This window comes from Grus americana, chromosome 1, assembly GCF_028858705.1.
Source record: "Grus americana isolate bGruAme1 chromosome 1, bGruAme1.mat, whole genome shotgun sequence".
In the NCBI taxonomy this organism is placed as follows: domain Eukaryota; kingdom Metazoa; phylum Chordata; class Aves; order Gruiformes; family Gruidae; genus Grus; species Grus americana.
The window spans coordinates 185,606,065-185,620,455 of NC_072852.1; the positions used below are offsets into that span (position 1 = coordinate 185,606,065).

Genomic DNA, 14,391 nt, shown 5'->3' on the forward strand with positions numbered 1-14,391 from the left:
TGGTAGTGTATTAAAGAAAATATTGTTAAGCATTAATATTAATCTTATTAATCTTATCTTATTAATCAGATATTAATCTTGTGACCTAGGGTGTGTCTTCCTTTTGCATCATCTCGCAGGAAAAAGAGTACGTTAAATATTATAGTCTGTCATGAGTTTTACTATCTGGATTAATCAGAATGCATTATCTTTTTCAGATAATCACTCCATTTAGGAGGCTAATATTGTGTGCTGAGAACAGAAAAGAAATGGAGGACTGGATAAGCTCTCTGAAGTCCGTTCAGTCCAGAGAACACTATGAGGTAAGTTGACATCCCTGTTGGTGCAACCTGTTCTAGCTCAACAGATCAAGCTACAGGACACAGAACCGGAGTATTCACCCTCCTTAGTGTGACAAGTGTCTTGAGTGTCAGAGTGAAGCTTCCTGTTAAGACCTTTTCTAGTGAAATGAGAGCTTATTATCACGCTTTTGTTTAGAAGTTTGGAGGGAGAGCAGGCTAAATACCCTTTGGAAAATACTTTTGGTGAACGTTGCATTGTCGTCCCCTGTAATATGGAACCGTAGGTAATTTCAGTCACCGTAGCTGTGTTCTGTACTTGCAAATTTGTCTTAACTTCTCCTTTACTAGACCGCACAGTTTAATGTGGAACATTTCTCAGGGATGCATAACTGGTACGCCTGCTCCCATGCCCGACCTACCTTCTGTAACGTGTGTAGAGAGAGCCTCTCTGGAGTCACGTCTCACGGCCTGTCTTGTGAAGGTAAAATAAACGCTTTCTTCCCCTCTTTATAATGCTGTGTATGTAGACAGATGGCTGAAAGTTTAAGACAAGTAATGATTCTGAAAATATTGAGTAAGAAAAAAGCCCGAAGGGAGAAATCTATTCACTAGAGTGACTTTCCCTTGTGCAGAGGGACTGCTAATGATCTGCCCCACCTTCTTTGCGATCCGGGTGCCTTTTTCTAACTCATTTCAATAAAACAGTTCCTTCTGCTGCAGCAACCAGTCTGGAATGTGTGTGCCTGGGTGGACGGTTTGCAAGAAAAGACAGGATTTCGTTGATTCGCCCTTCAAAAATGTAGACGTGAAACAAAATAGTCTTACTGGTTTGCAGAATTGGCATTCCTCGGGAAAAAAACCATAATGGTAGTTTCTGCTCAAAATCTATAAAAATTCTTAACACTTTGTTCAGCGCTAGGACCTCTGATTCTTGTTTGCTTTGCTGCTGCTGCCTGATCCTGCGGTACAGGCAGGACAGATGAGGACAGATTTATTGCTTTAAAAATTCTCTCATGCAGTGAGAGGGTAGAGACGTAGACGCCTTTGCATTTTGATGGTTCATCAGATGAAATCCAGCACAAAGGAAAAGGAGGTGTGGCTAACATTTCAGCATTAAGCTTACCTGGAGAAATGATATTTTGCAAACAAATATTTATAATAAACCTGAAAGAGCTTATTTATTTTCTGCTGCAAGTTCTGTGAAAAAGCAGTAACAAGTTTACTTGTGTTGGAATCCAACAGAAAATAAAGCATCAGTGTGACCTTATGGCATATATGAAATGTAGAGATATTTCATTACAAAATAGCTAACTGTCCACAAAAGAGTTACTGTTACTGTTACACCATTCAAAACTTGATTTTTGGATGCATGTTACCCAACTGCAAATGCATTTCTGTTATTGATGCTGTTATAATACTTCAGGTCTGAGCATAATAATATGTATTAAGGAAATACTACAACAGAAGCATTAACTCACTGTCCTGAATTGTCCATGCTTTTAATGTAGCTAATGGTGCACTTGCCAAGGAATGGGACGAAGCCATTTCATAGAAATTAGAAGTAGCATAGTTATTTCCAGCTTCTCTGGTGTATGTTTTCCACTGCGTATAAGTCGCTTGGACGGTTTTAAGGCAGTTATGGTATTTTCGATGTCTGACATTGGCAGATGGAAGTATCATGTGCTTAGCTAGAATGCAGTTGTATTGCCTCTGTGTACAAATACAGTTATATTTGCTCAGGCAAGGAAAAGAAAAGACTTCTTCCCTTTCATAAGTTAATATTATAGCTATTTTAAAAGGCTGTTTAGTGAGAATTATTCTTGTAAGTTTATCAGTGTTAATTGTTTTAGTTCATTGTTTTCTGGTTTTTCAGTGTCTTATTTTGCTTCTAAGTATGGTTTTAATTTCTAAGGTGTTGGTGCTAACTTTACATTAAGGGAGTTTCCTTACAGATTTACACTTTGTCAACTTTCTGCATAACTTATTACAAACTAATGCTACATTTATCCACATATCTGATGCCAGCTGATCCTTCAGCAGTTTTTACGAATGGCTCTTGATGGTTGATGGGATTTGCTTTCACTGGTTCACAGTTTCATAAACATGCATGACCTGGATTGGTTTATATGTAGATACTATGATATTCTTTTATCTATTAATAAGTTTATCTCCTCTTACTTTTTAGCTGCTAGTTTGTATCTGTTTTTTTTTTTAAAAATAAAAGGAGAACCGTAACTATGCACCTAATCTAAATCAGTCAAAGGTTAACTCTTTGACCAAAACACTCATAGTTTGTACTTGATTCTCTATATCTGTACATGGTGGGTTGACCCTGGCTGGAAGCCAGGTGCCCACTAGAGCCCATGTTCAACCATCCTTAACTTCTGCATATAAGAAGCATATTTTGGTTTGATACTACTTCTTTCTCTGAAGTTCTGATGTGACTGAGTTCATATTTACTTGCTTCTGTCACGTGCACTTCTAATGCATTTCACCATCTATTTTTTTGACTTGGAACGTGTTAGCAATATACACTGTTTGAGGAGATGATATAGGAAGTATGGAGTCTTAAGATTCCCCAGACATGTTCTGTGCTACTTTTCCTCATTACATCTTTAAAAAAACTGTTTAAATATTCATGCCTGGCATCTGAAACCTCCAGTACTACTTTACGCTAGGAATCCATTTATATCTATACTAAATTCAATTATTTGTGTGGTCATTGATCCCAGGCTACTCTATTATGTCTTATATTGAGAAGCATGAGAGGCTGCTTCTCAGGAGAATTTGGAACTCTTCCTCCTCAATGTTTTGGGTTACTGGCACAAAAAGTTATCTTGAAAGTAGCTTAGAATCTTTGTACTCTTTGTGGTTTGATTCTTGACTGTTAACTGTAACAATAAAATAAAAATAAATCCCATCACTGATATTTTGCAGTTTATGATACTTCAGAAGATTAGTCCTGTAATATTTTATTCTCCTAGACCTGTTTGTCTCCAGCAGTGCTACACAACTGTTTTTTTTAGCCTGACCACACAACAAGCCTCAATTCGTTTGAAGATAAAATGGGTGCCTGCCTTTTTCAGGGCCCCTTCCCTCTCAGTAGCCGTTGGCAAAGGTTGGCCAAATTCATTGCAGGTCACCTTGAAGATACTCCTGTAAGTTTTGTGGAAACCAGTGTAGGAAAAGAAGGTATGTTAATACCTTCACTAGGGAAAAGACTGTAGTGTGAACTTTCATCTTTTTAGAAGTTAAAGAATTGATATATATATCATACTGAAGATGTAAATTCATGCCAAACCAGACTTCATTCTTTCTACTGCTCAAAAAACAATTGGCTTTTAAAAAAATTAATTGTATATGCCTTTGAGGTGCAATGCTATTCCTCCCACTAGTTCCTTCTTTTGTGTCTTCTCAGAAGATAATCTGCTTTTCAAGTGTTGTCTGTATGTGGTATTGATAAACAAAAATTTTCCTCTAGCTAGGTCTAAAGGACTCATCTTCCCTACATTCGTCCATAGAATGTCCTTTACTAGGGCAGAAAAGTTACATTTTTTGGCCTTGCTTTGGAAATTGTTTCAAATTACTTGAATCAAGTAAGGCTTTTGTTCTTCATGTTTCTCAAATGTTTCTCTTACTCAGAGTTTAGCTTGCTGTATGCTCATGAGTCTAAGCCTAAGAAATGTCAGGTGAACGTAGGAATACGTGGAGTGTTTAGGTGAAGAAACATAAAGAACTATAGATCGCTTTCTACAGAAACTCTCCAAAGCTCTTTAACTTCAATTATTGTGTATTAAAACCGCATTTCTATCCAAGTCATTGCCAGTGGAACTGTGTCTGACAGCAGATGTTGGTACAACTGTGACAACTGTTTGCTAATTAGGTTGTTCTCTTGATTGGCTTTCTGAGAGACTTGCTTCATATTCCAGCTAGAAATATTTACACAGGGAATTAAAATTTAAAATAATGTTCTACAAATATTCTAGATTTGGTTTGGCTAAATTTTTTCTTTTCTTACCTTTTAACTTTGGTGAAGTAGTGGCAATTGATGTCTAGCAGTATGTCTGCATGTTTCCAAAAGATTTCAGGTATCAGACTGATTCATGTATGGGCTGCAGTGTCATCTGAGACAAAAGAAATTAGGGGGTAGTAGTAACTCAGGTTGAGATTTGATTTAAAATTTTCCTTTGTACACCCATCTCTTCTGTACTGCTATGTATTTTGTTCAAAAGTTACATCTGTGTCTTAAGGTCATTGCTTTCGATAATGTTTAATGTTCAGAGTAACACAAATAATTATTTAATGATACTGGGATCGCAGACCTACAGAAAGTCTGTTTTGAGATTTGGTAAGTTATGTACTGTGCCTACAAAGCAAACATTAGTTGTCACTTGCCATCCATGGTGTGGCTTGCTGCAACTCTTCAGATCTTAGGTCTGAATTTCTCCTTGCTTTGTTGAGAGAGCAGAGGTTGAATACAGGGTCCTGAGATCTGGTTAAACTCAATAGGATTTGAAAATTCCTTTACTTTGCTGTGCCATAGTCATTTGGGATTTCTTACTGCCCCTCATCCCTGATTTGTTGTATTTTGATCTGTGTGGCAAAGACAAATGCATATTGTTTGTGAATATGAAGATGGCATATCTTCTCCAAAACATTCAAGTGGCAAAACTTGCTCAAGGCCCAACACTTCTGCTAATGCAGCCTGTGCTTCTGTGAGAGCCGACTTCTGTCGATGCTAGGAACCAGCTTAGGTTGGCAAGCACACAATATGCTGCTGAGCTATTTTGAAAATGTGAGCCTAGCCTGTTAGTTGAGTAATACGAGATATTTGCACACTTCAGGTCTGTGAATGCTAGTTTTTGAAATAACCAGGGGAATTACTGTAAAAGCAACAAAAGTCCTTCTTCTGTTTCCTTCTCTTTCTTTGAGCTAACCACATATGTTCACGCATCTCCCAGAGCAGGGATGATGATTGCTCTCAAACAGATGCTGCTTAAATAGTCTGCATTCACTTTTTAAATTGATCTGGCAATGTATCAGTGGAATTAAAATGAGAAATTTATGATTCACAAGACCTTTTGTACCATGGGTTAATGTTTTTAATGGTGGACAAGCAATGGGCCAAAGATTTTGATAGTTTCCTGTCAAATATTTGTTTGAAAAGAGACTACTACTTCTGATCTGCTGGCTAGTTCTCATAAACCTTTAATGGTCTTTGCCAAAATAATTTATATAATGCACTCTAAATAGAATGATGTCATGTACTTCCAGTAAGAGGAATACCCACAGTTGTATGCATCAGTCTGTTTGGTATAATATGATATCATTAACTAGTCATATTAATTGAGCTGAACAAAATACAAATAGTTATTAGATTGTCAAAATGTCTGCCGGTACTACACACTTGTGCTGAGTATTCCAATTAGTATATTTTTAATAAATAATCCAGTAAGAAGTCGGGCTCTTCCTCACTTAATGTAGCCTCTCGGAAAACAGTGTAACTACCAATATCCTGAATAAATATATCACTACCTAACTCTTTACTTTCTCAGCTTCTGGGGAAAATAGGCATAGTATGGTGCCCAAAAGGGGTTCTTTAAGCAAAGAAACAGAGCTCCTGAAGCAAAATACTTCTCCAAGACATGCTCCTACCACCTATTGCAAATTTAGACCTGGTATCTGAGTTGTGTCACTGGAGGGATAGAAAAGGCAAAAATAGAGGTGGTCGATGCCCCAAGCCTGTCAGTGTTTAAGAGGCATTTGGAAAATGCCCTCAACAACATGCTTTAACTTTTGCACCCTGAAGTGGTGGGCAGTTGGACTAGATCATTGTTGTAGGTCTCTTCCAACTGAAATAGTCTAGACCTATTCTATTCTATTCTATTCTATTCTATTCTATTCTATTCTATTCTATTCTATTCTATTCTATTCTATTCTATTCTTTCTATGTTAAAGGTATATTTGTACCTTAAACCCTTGCATTGCACCTGAAAAAAATGGGGACCGGTGTGAATTTAAGATCACACTTAACACGGGCTACATACAGCTGAGCAAACAAAACAGTGTATTTCTCAGCTGCTGAGTTTTCTAACCATCCTTCCAGCAAAGCCTCTTAGCCTGGCTACTTTAACTCAGCTGTAAGGTTGCGGAGATACTCAAGCCTTGAACGTCTGCAAATGTTGAATCCTTTCAAAGCATGTATGAAAACCTACAAAGGCTGCAAATAGTGTGTGTTGCCCCTAAACCCAGTTTAGCGAGTTAAAGCTGGAGTGATTATGAACTGAATTTTCTTAGTTGGGTTGTGTCATGTGTGCAACACGTACTTGGCTGTTTTATGGAATACCTCTGTTTAATTTTTTTAAAAGAAATATATATCACTGAAATACAACAAATAACATAGTATACATGTTTATGTGTACCTTCCAGTGTGTAAGTTTAAAGCACATAAAAGATGTGCTGTCCGAGCAACAAATAACTGCAAATGGACTACATTAGCCTCAATTGGAAAAGACATCATTGAAGATGAAGATGGTGTAAGTACTATTCATAGTTACAGTATTTTCCAAAGCTGTTTCTTCTTTATGGGAAAAAAAAAAAGGCTAAATATAGAAATATTGCCATGTGACCCATTGAAGTTAGTGGTAGGTGGTTACATTCCTTAACGCTTTTCAAAGATTAAACGTGGTATTTAGAACAAAAGTTATATTCCTATCTCACAAGACAAGTTTAGTATCTGTGGGCACTAGATTGTAGCTGTGTTACAAGATTTTAAAGGCCACATGCAGAGAAGCTCTGAAGCTGGAGAACTGCTCCCAGAGGTTCCTACTGCTCTTAAGCAAAGGTGGTATTTTATGCCGTCACCATGCTGTTTTGGCAATCTATTTTGTGTCCTTCTTACCGATAGCTCTTCTGCAGGAGGCCTGCTTGGAATTCACTGACGTACAGAGGGGGTTTTTTACTGATGAAAGCAGAAATTTTAAAATTAGTAGGAGAAATGACAAAAGCTTTTCAGAGCTTTATTGTGATAGATGGGTTATTTTTACAAACTGTGTATGGGCCACTGGTGTGAAACTTCTTCCTAGAAGGTTAGCGCTCAGTTGCACACCTAGGAGTGTCATGAGTTGCCCATGGTACTACTGGGACAAAGTGCACTGAGTAAAGCTCTCCACTGCATTTAGGACCTGCTTTATAGAGATGTGACTTACCAGTTGTGGTGACCGAGGGGATACGTAAAGCCACAGAGATATTCTGCTGTCCTGCCTATTCTTCTGAATTTTAGTTATTTTCGTTGGCTTGTGTTACGTAGTCAACATTAAGGGAATGGGTACTTATTTGTATTAGAGAAGCTCTAGATTTAACTGCCCCATTGTTTTGCGGTTAGGTGCTACCATAGTACCGTGAATAGTTGAATGAGATGTGTCTCCCTTCTTCAGCTGTCACATTTTCTGCCTAGCACGTGAAGCACCACCATGGTCCACCTTCATAGCTATTGCCTTGCGACCATCTATGTCACTTGTCCTGGTCAGCCATACCTGCTTTTTTGATGAAAGGATAGAGCCATGGGAAATAGAATGATAGAATCATAGACTGCTTTGGGTTGGAAGGGACCTTAAAGATCATCTAGTTCCAACCCCCCTGCCATGGGCAGCGACACCTTCCACTAGACCAGGTTGCTCAAAGCCCCATCCAGCCTGGCCTTGAACACTTCCAGGGATGGGAATAGTTTAAATCCACCTATATTTGAAAGACAAAAGCGTCTAATTTCTATTTCTGAGTATTTAAAAGTATTTTTAACTTTTATGACTACTACTTCACAGATAGCTATGCCTCACCAGTGGTTAGAGGGTAATCTGCCCGTCAGTGCCAAATGTGCAGTCTGCGACAAGACTTGTGGCAGTGTTTTACGCCTGCAAGATTGGAAGTGCCTTTGGTGTAAAGCTATGGTAGGTGCAATGAACCACATCCAAGCGCCTAGGATTTTGCCAGCTTTATTGCTCACCAGTATTTATATTTTGTCATTTCGTAACCATGCTTTTGGATTAAGTAGGAGCAGGCAGCTTGTGCAAAGTCAGGACTTTCTAGTGTTCATAATATCTCATGACTGTCCTACTTGCTTCAGTTAATTTTTAATACACCCACAGATGCAGCTTTTCTTTAATAGGTGTTGTCATCCAGTGTGTTTTCTCTGCCTGCCTAACTGGTAACTGAAGGTTCAGATGCCTATTCTGTTTGCATGATAATCATGTTACTTTCTTGTCTCTTTAATCGTAGATATTGCTGTAATAATATTTTACTAGTATTTAGTAATATCAGTAATATTACTATTTATTACTATGTATTAATATTATTTTAGTAATATTTTTATTGCTGCAAAATCTTGAAGCTCTTTTCTTCAGGACACTTTGTAGATTGCTGATTGAAATTCTAGAACATGTTATTGCTGTTTCCCCAACATATAGTTTTCTCTTAATTTTTTAAACTTATCTAAAAAGATGGGTTTCATATGCTAGGCTAAAGAAGTGGAAAGTCAGCAGGTTTTTTATTGTTGAGTCTTTTGGCATGTAGATGTCTGTGTGTAGGCAGTGAGAAATGATTGTGCAGCACCCTCTGTGTGTGCCTGTATTTCCAATAACTGCGGAAGATGCCTCTACAACACATGGGACCCACCTTTGGTGGGTTGGTCTGGCTTGGTAGGTGTGCTGGCTTTAGTGCAGATACATTTTCCAGAACATCCAGGTGGGCCAGGCATGTACAGAGCTATTGCTTTGCACGGGCACGGTGTGCCCGCTGCCCCCAGCACGGATGCTGGTTGCTGGGAATTTGGTTCTCCCTTGCTTGTGGATACAGATAAGCGATTCCCTTGAAAGGAAGATTCATATCTGCTGAAGATGAAGTACTCCAAACTTATGTTTTGTGGAATGAGTAACAAGCCTTTGTGGTTGGACACTCATATGGTTTTTTCCCAGTCTCGTTCCTCTTCCCTCTGCACCTAAATGTTATATATTAGTCCATTTTTGTTACATAGATACTGTATCAGCTATATTTTCACCCCGAAATTCCACTGTAGGGAAATAATTTTATGTTTCTTTTATAGGTTCACACTGCCTGTAAAGATCTATATCCTCGTAAATGTCCACTTGGCCAATGTAAGGTATCGATCATACCTCCGACAGCACTAAACAGTATAGACTCTGATGGTACGTAGTATTGTAGTGTGTTCAGTGGACTAACTTTTGACTACTTCAAAACTCGGAGGTGCTCTTTGGTGGCTCAGGGTAGAGCCGTGTGAGCAGTGGGACACTGCACTTAAAGCCAGGGAGTGGATTTAATAAGGGGTGTCATGAAATCTAACTGCTTTAATTATATAGTTTGTGTTGATGGCAAATGTAGGCCAACACTTCTAATGCAATTTAATGAATTTTATTGTATGAAGTTAGTAAAAGTGATTGTTTATGCTGTATATATTCACTCTTTTCTTTGTATTTGCTATGTGGTGTCTCAGACCAGAGTGTCATGCTGCTTTGTATTATTCATGCTAGGAAGATTGTTCCATATGTGAAATTATTTTTCTTGGCATTTAAATAAATTAATCAAACCTTATTTTAAATTATACATTATGATAATGTGGAGTTAAATTAGCATCCTCTAATGCCAATTTTTTATTTGTAGCTTCAGTGACCTTTTTTTAGGCAACTGAAAACAACATAGTTATTTTTGTATTGCCTGAAACAAATGTCAAAACCTATACCTGCCATGTCTGAATTTGAAGTGTTGCTGAGAAACCAGTACTTCCATGGACTGGTCATGTTAGTGACAACCGTGTCCATCGGTACTACTTGCTAAGGAAGGGCCTTAGAGAAAGTCTGCTGTAATCAGTTGAGACCTGCATTGGCTTTAATAAGCTTTGAATCACAGCTGAAGGTCTGTTGTTCAGTGATTCTATTATAATTAATAGTATAACTTCAGTCTAAGAAAAAAATTCTCATACAAAGTCTCAGCTGGAAGCAACTGAGTAAAACTTTTACAATCTGTAAGTATTTTTAGAAAGCTCATACAGATGTGGATGATCCAGTTCAACCCAGTAAGGGTAAAGAAAAATCAGATTAAAAACCGGACACTTGTAACTGAAATATATATTAAATTACGTGGTAATTTGTAAAGACAAGATTTGAGAAGAATTCTAAAAGGTTAATAACCTTTTTCACTCTGGAAAAAAATAAAGCTATTGTCTTCAGGATTTTACTAAATCTAGGCATTGAAAATACCTGAAAGAGAAAAGTGAACTGGTAAATCTTGAGCACTTATGTTTTCCCTGCAGGGCTAATACTCCGATTAGCATTTACATTATGCATGATAAAATGTACTCCTTTTGTCCTGCATCCCTTTCTTCCTCTTTCCCATGATTTCTTTTTGTGTTGTTCATATTAGAAAGCCTTATTTATTTCATTCTTTCTAACTATGTTTACAGGTTTCTGGAAAGCCACATGCCCGCCATCCTGTGCCAGTCCTCTTTTAGTTTTTGTTAACTCAAAGAGTGGAGACAATCAGGGAGTAAAGTTTCTTCGTCGATTCAAACAGTCGTTAAATCCAGCTCAGGTGTTCGATTTAATGAATGGAGGACCTCACTTAGGGTAATGACCTTGGAAATCTTGAGTAATCCTTTTTGCAAGGGAATTTAGTGCAAAATAGAGTGTTGTGTTGTCCCCTGGTTGCTATAATTCTATCACCAATATCTACTGTGACTTCCTAATTAAAATCTAATAGATGACAGAATTTCACGATGAATTCTGGTGGGTGAAGGGATTGTAGGATGGTATTTTCTTTGTAGAAAAGAAAACTCACTTGAAAATTCAAACCCAAAACCCATCAGCCCAAGTCTTTCATGGCTTTTTGGCTAGCTTTGACTTCTGTTAACCGGTAAGGTTCAAAACCATTACAAATGTTTAGATGCTTTCCTGAATCAGAGCCTTTATGCACAGTTGCCTGGGTGTTTTTCTTCCATTTCATATGCGTAATTCAAATATTCCCGTGACTTTGTTGTGAATATTTATGGAATAAAACTATTGTATATATGTACTCTGTATCTTTTTGAATTCCGAACACAAATGTCAGTGGGGGAGTCTGCAGTGGATGATGGATGAGTACGCTAAAACTTTTGTCATTGGAAAAACTATATTCAAAATATGGTTTTAGGCAACATATGCAAATGGTCAAGAAAACAAGCAACTCACAAAGTTTGGAGCAAGAACACAGTTAAAACTGTCAAGAATTCTACAAAATCTAGGAGCTGATTGTTGGAAAGATAAGGATGAAATTTGCATAGCGATGGCCACAACCCAATCATATTTGCACATTCATAAAGATTAAATTCATGCACATTTTTCTGTTGCTGAACTTAATTCCTTTCAGATGTATCTTTGTGGTCAAATGGCTTATTGCTATCAGTTACAGCAACTAGAAACACTAATTTTTGTACAGATGCAGAATTATGCTTGCATGATAAAAATGTAGATGAAACAAATGCACAAAAATTCAAACAGTGGGCAAATAATACAAATATAGTGGAATACAGATGTGGATTTTTATAGCTAGCACTGTGTTATGGACATGTTGTATTAACTCTTTAAGATGTAATATTCTTTTCATTATAACCCTGATTTAAATCTGAATTTAATCAAAGTCCCTTTCGGCTGACGTTTTGTACATGTGATTCTAGAAGTAAAGAAGGTTCATTTCAATTAGAGAGACAATTTTTGAGAGGGGAGAGTCTGAAAAAATACCTCTGTTCGCAAGTTCTCTTGCTTCATCTAGTTGTACCTACCAGCAGCACAGTTCAGGAGGTTCACTTTGGTTATGCAAAGTAATCGTAGGTCAGGTTGGTTCTTTTAAATGTTTTTCCTGGTTTCCAAGAAGAGGTCCTTAGCAGTTATTCTATCAGGTTGTGCTGATGTCTTCTTTTTTCTAGTTGATCTAAAAAGCAGAGTGGCATTCTTTGAGATGATAGTGCATTTCTAGGGGATTTCTCTCTTTTCTCAGGGTAGGAGAAGTTGTTCTGGTATCAACATTTTTTTCCTTAAATATCTGCATCTTTTGTTCTGAATAGGTATCTGCCTGTCATATACAAGTGATACTATTTATTGTATACAAGTGGCATTATTTTCTTTAGAAAAAATATAAATTCTTCAAAAATTTGTGATCTTAATATGTTGCTTTTTAGAAATAGTTCTGAGATTATACATATTCTGGAAAATAACATGCATTAAAATTAAACATCTTTATTTTTGTTATTTTAAGAGTTTCTACTTTCCAGTTACTTTTTTAAGTTTAAATCCCTGTTGTTTTTACCTCTTGGCTGTTTCTTCACATCTCATTCCCCTTTCCTCTGTGTCTCACCTTTCTGCTTGTTCTGTCTCTTGTCTTTTTCTGTACTGCCCAAGTGTTGTATCCTGTAGGTGTTAAAGTCAGAGAACAGGAGGAAGAACTGTAGGAAGTGAAAGCAGGCTACGGCTTTAAGGATTTAATATGAAATACTAGTATTATTTGTCTTATATTGTTGTGATCACCTTATGTGTAATAATTGTCTCCAACTGTCCTTGCATTTGATTAGTCATGCATTGGAAAAAGCCCACCTGTATTGTGAAGCACATCCTGTCGCTGTGTCTTAACCTCCTCTCGTGAAAAATTCCCCATGGTGCCTTGTCCTTCTGGCTGAAGTGGGAAGCATAGAGCAGTTGCAATTTCATAGCTTAGAAAATTTTTTTGTATTGATAAAATTAATAAAATAGTATTAATAAAATCCTGAAAACAATATCAAGGGAATTTTTTTAAAGTAAAACTGGGCATGTTATTTATCAGAAATGTAAGTATAAGTGGAATATACAGCAATAGACAAAATAGACAAATAGACAAAACTGTGGTTGTATCCACATACCCCAGAACAATAAAAGAAGCACTGTAAAGATGCCGTGCACATTTTCATGTAATGGTTGCTAATGAATATAACTGCTATCTCGCTAATGGATGTAACTGGCCCTAACAGGCTGCATTTTCTCTGCAGTTTGCGGCTATTTCAGAAGTTTGACAACTTCAGGATTCTTGTGTGTGGCGGCGATGGAAGCGTGGGTTGGGTCTTGTCGGAAATTGATAAGCTCAGCTTGCACAAACAGGCAAGTGTGTATACTTACTTTCCTTGACTATACTTACTAGACTTAATTTTGTATCCTTACTTTGCCTTGGCTTGGTTCTTTTTCATATACGTGGATATGGGCCAAACTCAATAGTTACTCTTAAATGAAAATTGTCACTGGTGTAAATGTTATGTCGGGATTACACAATCTGATTTACAAGCTTTAGACATCAGCTGTATAATTAACATTTGTTGCCTGAAATATCAAGCATTTGTAGTAGTGTGTACTTTCTAGTTTTCAACAGTAGATTTGCTCCTGTGTTGTGTTTCAGTGTCAGTTAGGAGTGTTACCCCTCGGTACTGGAAATGACCTTGCTCGTGTCCTTGGTTGGGGAGGATCCTGTGATGATGATACACAACTTCCTCAGATTTTGGAGAAACTAGAGCGAGCCAGCACAAAAATGTTAGACAGGTAAACCTAAATGTGCATATACATGATTTACCATGAGATGCAAATCATATTTGTTTGGGTTTCTGATAGCTTAAATCTGTTCTAGAGACTTCATGTTCAGTGGTTTTGGTTTTCAGAGTGCAGATCATAATCACAGAATCATGGAGTCATAGAATCATAGACTGGTTTGGAAGGGACCTTAAAGACCATCTAATTCCAACCCCCTGCCATGGGCAGGGACACCCTGCACTACACCAGGTTGCCCAAAGCCCCATCCAGCCTGGCCTTGAACACTTCCAGGGAGGGGGCAGCCACAACCTCTCTGGGCAACCTGTTCCGGTGCCTCACCACCCTCACAGTAAAGAATTTCTTTCTAACTTCTAATCTAAATCTTTCCTCCTTCAGCTTAAAGCCATTACCCCTTGTCCTGTCACTACACTCCCTGATAAACAGTCCCTCTCCATCTTTCCTGTAGGCCCCTTCAGGTACTGGAAGGCTGCTCTAAGGTCTCCCTGGAGCCTTCTCTTCTC

The 14,391-nt window shown here is 37.7% G+C and overlaps 1 protein-coding gene across 6 annotated transcripts in view; it reads left to right on the forward strand.

Moving 5' to 3' along the window:
• Positions 1–14,391, forward strand: part of DGKH (diacylglycerol kinase eta) — a 170,019-nt gene that overhangs the window by 106,942 nt on the left and 48,686 nt on the right. For 5 of the 6 annotated variants that reach the window (XM_054836041.1, XM_054836051.1, XM_054836076.1 and 2 more), the window contains 8 exons: positions 198–302; positions 630–762; positions 6,711–6,817; positions 8,102–8,227; positions 9,379–9,481; positions 10,753–10,915; positions 13,342–13,450; positions 13,743–13,882. In XM_054836041.1, coding sequence (XP_054692016.1) covers positions 198–302; positions 630–762; positions 6,711–6,817; positions 8,102–8,227; positions 9,379–9,481; positions 10,753–10,915; positions 13,342–13,450; positions 13,743–13,882 — 986 coding nt within the window. Of the gene's footprint in view, positions 1–197; positions 303–629; positions 763–6,710; positions 6,818–8,101; positions 8,228–9,378; positions 9,482–10,752; positions 10,916–13,341; positions 13,451–13,742; positions 13,883–14,391 lie in introns of those variants that run through there. The other variant, XM_054836083.1, reaches the window with a different exon arrangement.